Raw genomic sequence first — 7,273 nt, forward strand, 5'->3', positions numbered from 1 at the left:
TGACCAAGTTCAAATTCTGGGCTAGTCCCATTTGCCTATAGTTGGTCCACATCCTTCTAAATCCACCTAACTATAAATCTGTCCAAATATATTTTGAATGTCAGAATTGTACTTTTGTATAACCATATAACAATTACAGTACGGAAACAGGCCATATCGGCCCTTCTAGTCTGCACTGATTAAGTGAAACTCCACTAGTTCCACCAACCTGCTCCCTGCCCCATAACCCTCCATCCCCCCTCACATCCATGTATTCATCCATCCTCTTAAATGACAGAATTGACCCTGCTGCAACTACCTCTTCCGGAAGATCATTCCACTTAGCGCCCCCTCCCCCCTCTGAGTGAAGAAGCTTCCTCTCATGTTACTTCTAAAGTTTAGACCCATAACTCTTAACGTATCACCCCTCGTTCCAATCTCTCCCACTCAAGGGGAAGAGCCTATTCATATCTACTCTATCTATTCCCTGTATAATTTTAAATACCTCTATCAAATCTCCTCTCAACCTTCTAAGCTTCAATGAATAAAGACCCAGTCTACTCAATCTTTCTCCGTATTCTCGATACTGCAATCCAGGCAACATTTGAGTAAATCTTCTCTGTACCCTCTCTACCTTATTGATATCCTTCCTATAATTTGGAGACCAGAACTGCACACGATATTCCAAACTTGGCCTCACCAATGCCTTGAACAGTCTCAACATCAACTCCCAGCTCCTATATTCTATGCTTTGATTTATAAAGGCCAACATAATAAAAGCCGCCTTCACCTCCTTATCTACAAGAGATTCCACTTTCAAGGAACGATGAACAGTTATTCCATGATCCCTCTGTTCCCCTGCATTCCTCAATGCCCTCCACTGCATATGTCCTCTATTTTGGTTATTCTTGCCAAAATGAAGCATCCATCTGCCACCTTTCACCCCACTGTTCCAAACAGTCCAAGAAAACCATCCTCACTATCCACAACTCCCCCTATTTTTGAATCGTCGGCATATTTACTCACCCAATTTACCACCCCATCGTCCAAATTATTAATGTAAATGACGAACAACAAGGGACCCAACACCGATCCTTGAGGCACACTGCTCATCACTGGCCTTCTGGTGCCTATCTTCTAACCACCATTGAACCCATCTGAGTATCTCAACATTAATCCCTAGTGCCTGAACCTTCCTCATGTGGAACCTTATTTAAAACCTTACTGATCTGCTTGTCCTCAGCCACTGTTCGCCGAAGCCTCTTGAGCCAAAGCCTCGAAACCGCACTCCTTCACCAGGCCACTCACTCACTGAGCTGCTCCTTTGCCATACCCTCTTTATTGGGCCTTGACCAAATTAACCCCATCGCTCCCATCTCGCTCCTCCTCCCACCTGCCGCCCAAACCAGATAGGCCTGAGCCCCGGTAAGCACAGGAATTTATAGGCTTACCTTAGTGTTCCTCCGACTCAGTTCTCCTCCTCTCAACGCCGCCTGAGCTCCAGTCGCCACTTCCTCCTCCTCCAATAGTTTCCTCTGACAGCTCTGGCAAATAGAAGACAAAAACAAGTTTTTAAAACTCAGCAGGTCAAGCAGAATCTGGAGGGGGCAGGATCAGGGGAGATTGTTCGTTTTAGGTTGAGAGCCTGCATCAGGACTGGAGGAATAATGCCCAGTATAGAAAGGAGGGGGAGGGGAGGATTAAATGGGTCAGTAGGTGATGCGGGGTGGGGGGGTGTGTGAAGGATAATGGGCAGATGGGGGAAGGAGGAGGGTGATGTGCAGGAATTCAAATGCTACCGGCTGGAATGTGAACAATAAGGGTATAGATGGAGGGCAGCTGGAACCAGTTTGGGGGGTGGGATCAGGCAGATGAAATGTGTGGGGAGCAGCTGGATGGAACCAGGAGGGGGAAAGGGAACAAAAATGGAACAACACAGGATGTGGATTGGAAGGAGAGGGACAGGCTCAGGTGAGGGTTACCTAGAATTGGAACTGGATGCTTAGAGATCTTTAGCCCTCTGGAAAGCGATCCTTTGGAAAATAATTTCTGCTCATGCCCACGGCTATAAATGCATTTCTCATTCACAGCACAGGAACACCCATCTACATGCTGACCTTTTTCCCCTCCTTCCACTTACCCCATTTGCTCCTTTTGGCTCTGCCTTGCCTATTTTTCTGTGTAAATGTCTCCAATAAGGTGACTGAATCTGATCCCACCACCTCCTGGCAGTGAGTTCCAGAGATCAAACACTGATCAGAGTAACAGCATTTGATACGGGAGAAGAATTCCTTTAACCAGGTTCTTCTGAGTCAGTTAGGAAATGACATTTGCTGAAGTGTTGGTTCTTCCAAGAGATGCAAACTGTGGGCACTTCTAAGTTGATACTTTTCGGAGTGGTCGTATGATTGGAGCTTCGAACACTTGCTTTCTGGCAGGCCATTGAAGAGATCCCAGATGACCTGAAATCTCTGTACAAGACTGTCTGGGAGATATCTCAGAAGACTATAATTAAGATGGGTGCAGATCGTGGAGCCTACATTGACCAGAGCCAGTCTCTCAACATCCACATCGCCGAGCCCAATTATGGAAAGTTGACCAGCATGCACTTCTATGGCTGGAAGCAGGTGAGTATTGGGGTTGGGGTCTGATGTCTGTCCCACTCTCTCAGCTGATTTTCTCCCCCACCACCCAGAGGGTTTGGAATGTTATGGATGTCATACTGACCTCATCAGTAGAAGTGGGAAAAGTCTGAATTAGAGACTGTCCGTTGGTGTCATTCAGCCCATCAGATCTATGCTGGTAACAAGACTGCAGATGCTGGAATATGGAGTAAAACCATCTAGGGGAGGAGTTTTGAAAATGGTCATTTTGGGTTAGAACTTGAGGAGTGTGAGGGAGATGACAAGTATAACTAGGAAAGGGTGGGAGGGATTGGACCAATAAGGGTGAAGGATAATTGACAGGGGCAATTGATTGACAGGTGCCAGACATCTGATGAGGGAGGTCAGGGTGGATGGTGAAGACCTGGCAGGGATTGGAAGTGATGGGGTATGGCACCAGCCAATAATTCTCTGCCCATCATCCCTCCCTGGTTCACCACTCCCCAGTTGGCTGCTTTCCAATCCTTCCCACCATGTCCTCATACTGCTGATACCCCCTTGATGAGTTCTGACCTGAAATGTCAACCACTCTTTTTTGCTCACTGCTGCTTGACCCACTGAGTCCCTCCTGCAGATTGTTTTCCAGATCTCTGCTGGCACTCAGCATTCCTGTTGGTTCTATTGCCCCACTACTTTTCCTCTGTCACATTCTCAAGCTACTTATCTACTCCCAGGGGTAATTTTCGGCTGTGCATTAGTGTTCCATCTTAAATTTGGGATACATCAGGAAACTGGACTACCTTGGGGGACTTGCATGGTCACTAGGAGAAGGTGTAAACTCTGCACACAGCCCCAGAGATTGGAATTGAACTTGGGTTGTTCAAGCTGTGCTCTTCCACAGATATGTTGGAGATGGCAGATAGGGCCTATGTACTGTTGTTGCACAAGGAGGCTTTGTTGAGATGCTGGAATCTTTGTAGCTTGCAGATATCTCACAAAGCTCATGGGTGTACATTCTCAGTGTAGAGCACTGAGTGCACAGTACAGGCCCTTGGGTCCACGATGTGCCAACCCATATAGACCAAAAAATACTCTTTTTCTTTCATCGATGTGCCTAAGTCTGTTAAATGCCCCTTTTGTTCCAGCCTCCACCACCACAGTTGGAAATGCATTTCAGGCATATAAAAACCCTGATATCTGCCTTAAACTCCTCCCTTCACTTTGTACCTGTTCTCTGGTGTTTGCTGCTCTCGCCCTGGGAAACAGCTGTTGACTGTCTACCTTATCTATGCCTCTCATAATCTTGTGGATATCCAAGTTGTCTCTCATCCTCCATCACTTCAAGGAGAAGTCCCACCTCACAAGGTACATTCTCCCATCCAAGCAACATCTCTATACCTTTTCCACAGCTTCCACATCTTTCCTGTAATAAGGTGAGCAGAATAGAACTCAAAGAATATTCTAAGTATGGTCTCACCAGAGATTAAGGAGCTGCAACGTTACCTCACAATTTCTGAACTCAATCCCCTGCATCCCACAAGCCTTGCCTGTCCCATCAACCTGTGCTGCGACATTGAGAGATCTCTGGATTTGGACCCAAAATCCCTTTTCTTCCACACAGTTAAGTATCCTGTTTATCATGGATGAATACAGGGTGTGTTCTGCTCAACTTTGCAGGGACTGAAGACTGGGATGTATTACTTAAGGACCAAGCCTGCTGCCAATCCCATCCAGTTCACACTGAACAAGGAAATGTTCCGGGAAAATGCCACATTGGAGAAGGAGAAGAACACTGCAGCCATGGTGTGTTCTCTGGAAAACAGGGCAGATTGTCTGATGTGTGGCTCCTAGATGAAGAGCCTCTGCCAGCACCCTTTGCCTGTTATACAAATGTATGAGGCACAAGCTAACTGTAGGGCCCATTCTGGGAGACCCATGACTTTAAAAAAAAAAAAACCAAAAAACAAATCATCTCAGTTGTTAATACTTGATTCACCGGGACCTCACTGAGCCACTTGTACTGGGTACTGTATTTTGTACAGCTCCTCTGATCGAGGTGGGATGGGAGGATACAGCATTTCTGCTGGAAGCAGCACAGTAAATACAAGCATCGTTGGGACCAGTCAGATTGCTGTAGCATTAGACTGGTGGATTGTCTTTGGTGCTGTCACCCTTTAACTCTTGCTCCTGACAGTGTAAATTCTTTGTAAAAGAACTATTTCATACTGAGCTATCATTAAACATTGCTATACAGCACTTTTCCTTCTGAAGGTTGAATTGATTGCTTTTATTAGCTGTGGAATGGAGGTCATCTCGGCTAGGTTGTGAATTTGAAACCTCCAGGGCTTGTAATTCCCAGTCTGAGTGTACAGAGCTGAAAGCACAGTGCTGTTGTTGAGAGTAGCACTGTTGTTGGGGGGGGGGGGTGATTTGTACAACTGGGTCCAGATCAACTGGAGAATTGGCATTGAACTTGAACATGTAGGATTCTGGGAAGTTAAACCAGGGTAGGACTTGTACAGTAAATGGCAGGGGCTTGGAAAGAGTCAAACAAACACCTTGGAGATGAGGTGAAAATGGTGACACAGGTAGATAATGGTGAAGGTGAAATAAACAACGCTGGAGAAACTCAGCAGGTCAAACAGTATGTCATGTAGCAAAGATAATTAACAACAAAATTAGAACCCTTCAAAATCACTCGCTATTCCTGTCTGAAGCAAAGATGGTGGCAAGCACGTCCATACTCTTACTGTTTAAACAGTCATCATATGGGTCCCAGTTAGTGTCTGATGAGGTGGTTTCAGCTTCGTCGTCAGTGTCCCACAATAAATCATCTTCCCTGCCATCAATTGCATGATACCGTAGAGGTCTGTGCATGGAGATGCAGACCAGGCCACAAAATGGCCAACAAATGCGGCGACTACGCAAACCAGGGTGGGGGGATGACCTCCCACACGACCAGAAGACAGCGAGCTGAGGTGGGGATGCTGGCCAACCCCAGGTGTCCTAACAGCAGCACCTGGGGCCCATATAAAGACGACAGCCAGTGCAATAAACCAGTCTCAACTTCAAGCCTGTGTGCATGTTGTTTTCCACACCTGTGGCGCAAACCCTACAAAGCCACACTTTTTAAATGATTTTATCAGTCTCTAATTTTGTCCCATCCCTTGAGTATGGTTACGTGGTCTTTGACTTATTCAAGCAGACATCGAGAGGTTGCAATATAGATGTCAAACCACCAGGATAACCGCCATGTAAGTATAATGTAGGTTATACTTTTGGTGTTCTCAGTTAAGTGGCTACGAAACATATCCCAGACCAGCAAACTCTTTGCATAAACTGCTTGTTCAACACATCCCTTCATGAAAATGTACAGAAATACCTTGCAGGAATTTAATTTTCAGTTTAATTTTGCATTTGAAGTTTACCATGGGTCTTAACTTTGCCCCTTCGGCCATGCAGACTAACACCACAATAAACCTGGTTCTTTTGTGACCTGTACTTCTGGTTTGCAGTTTTAACACCTTTCCATTTCACTGTTGCCTATCATGTCAATTCAAGGGGGTTTCCAATATTTGCCAATGCAAACTTGTGTTTCTGCCGGTTCCGTATGATCAAGATCTTTTGGTAGTTTCTTTGCAATTTTTGTTTTGGCGTAAAACCAGATTTTTCCTGTTCATGAAACGGTTCCACCAGCTGACTGTAGCCTCAATCTTTACTGAGGTCTGGGTGCCACTTTGCCCACTGCAGTGCAAATGTTCTTTTTTTCCTGAATATTTTTATATTTTCACATAAGCTTGTACAGCCATATGCAGAGTCCTGCCAACAATGGCAGTTAACATTCAAATACACACATATTCATTTTCTTTGACTAATATATATATATATATATATATATATATATATATATATAAGCCTATGTTTCTACCAAACCCCTTCTCCCACCCATAAAACAAGTCGACTCACTCACTTTGACCAACAACACGAAACTTTATCACTAGGAAAATAAATAAGGGACAAGGATTGTCGCAGCTCAATGGGCAGCCTCTGGCCTGATATTCATTCCTGACTTCCCTTGATCGGGATCAGTGCGAGGGAGAGGAAGCCACAGCAAGGCACTGAGAAACCAATCACTGCTATGTGTCTATGTAGTGCATGTATGGCTGCCAGATAGAAAAGGTACCATATTTGTTTCTCACGTTATTTTCTCCAGGGGAAAACAGCTCTGCATTTCCATATTTCATCGATCAATACTAAGACTAGAGTGGGACTTCCAAGTCGCCACAATGCACTTCCTGGCCACTGCCAATGTGATTAACACAAATTGGATTTGAAATTTGGACAGCTTCGTTGTAAGCCTTATGTTCATTATGTTTCCCAGCAGGAACAACTCTGGGTCCTGTGGGAATCATTTACCTATGATTTTCTCTAGGACTTGGCCTAGTTCTTCCCAAAAGGGCCTCACCTTGGCACATGACCAGGTTGTGTGCATGAATGTCAAGTCACTGAAACATTAGTCCGAGAGTTCTGGTTTTGATCTTTATTTTCTGTGGCATTTGATACAACTGGTGCAGAAGGTTAAACTGGACCAGCCTGTACCTTGTATTAATGACCGTGGTCATGCTGTTCCAGCACAAGTTGGACCAGCATCTCTCATCAGTTGGAATGCCCGAGTCCGACTCCCATCTTTC

At 45.2% G+C, this 7,273-nt stretch overlaps 1 protein-coding gene across 2 annotated transcripts in view; it reads left to right on the forward strand.

Moving 5' to 3' along the window:
* The window catches only part of rrm1 (ribonucleotide reductase M1 polypeptide), a 38,578-nt gene extending 33,726 nt beyond the window's left edge, over positions 1-4,852 (forward strand). For both annotated transcript variants that reach the window (XM_069892262.1, XM_069892261.1), the window contains exons 18-19: positions 2,418-2,606; positions 4,260-4,852. In XM_069892262.1, coding sequence (XP_069748363.1) covers positions 2,418-2,606; positions 4,260-4,433 — 363 coding nt within the window. In that variant the 3' untranslated portion in view covers positions 4,434-4,852. The remainder of the gene's footprint in view (positions 1-2,417; positions 2,607-4,259) is intronic.
* The last annotated feature ends 2,421 nt before the right edge of the window (positions 4,853-7,273 follow it).

The sequence above is a fragment of the Narcine bancroftii genome, chromosome 7 (genome assembly GCF_036971445.1).
Source record: "Narcine bancroftii isolate sNarBan1 chromosome 7, sNarBan1.hap1, whole genome shotgun sequence".
Classification (NCBI taxonomy): Eukaryota; Metazoa; Chordata; class Chondrichthyes; order Torpediniformes; family Narcinidae; genus Narcine; species Narcine bancroftii.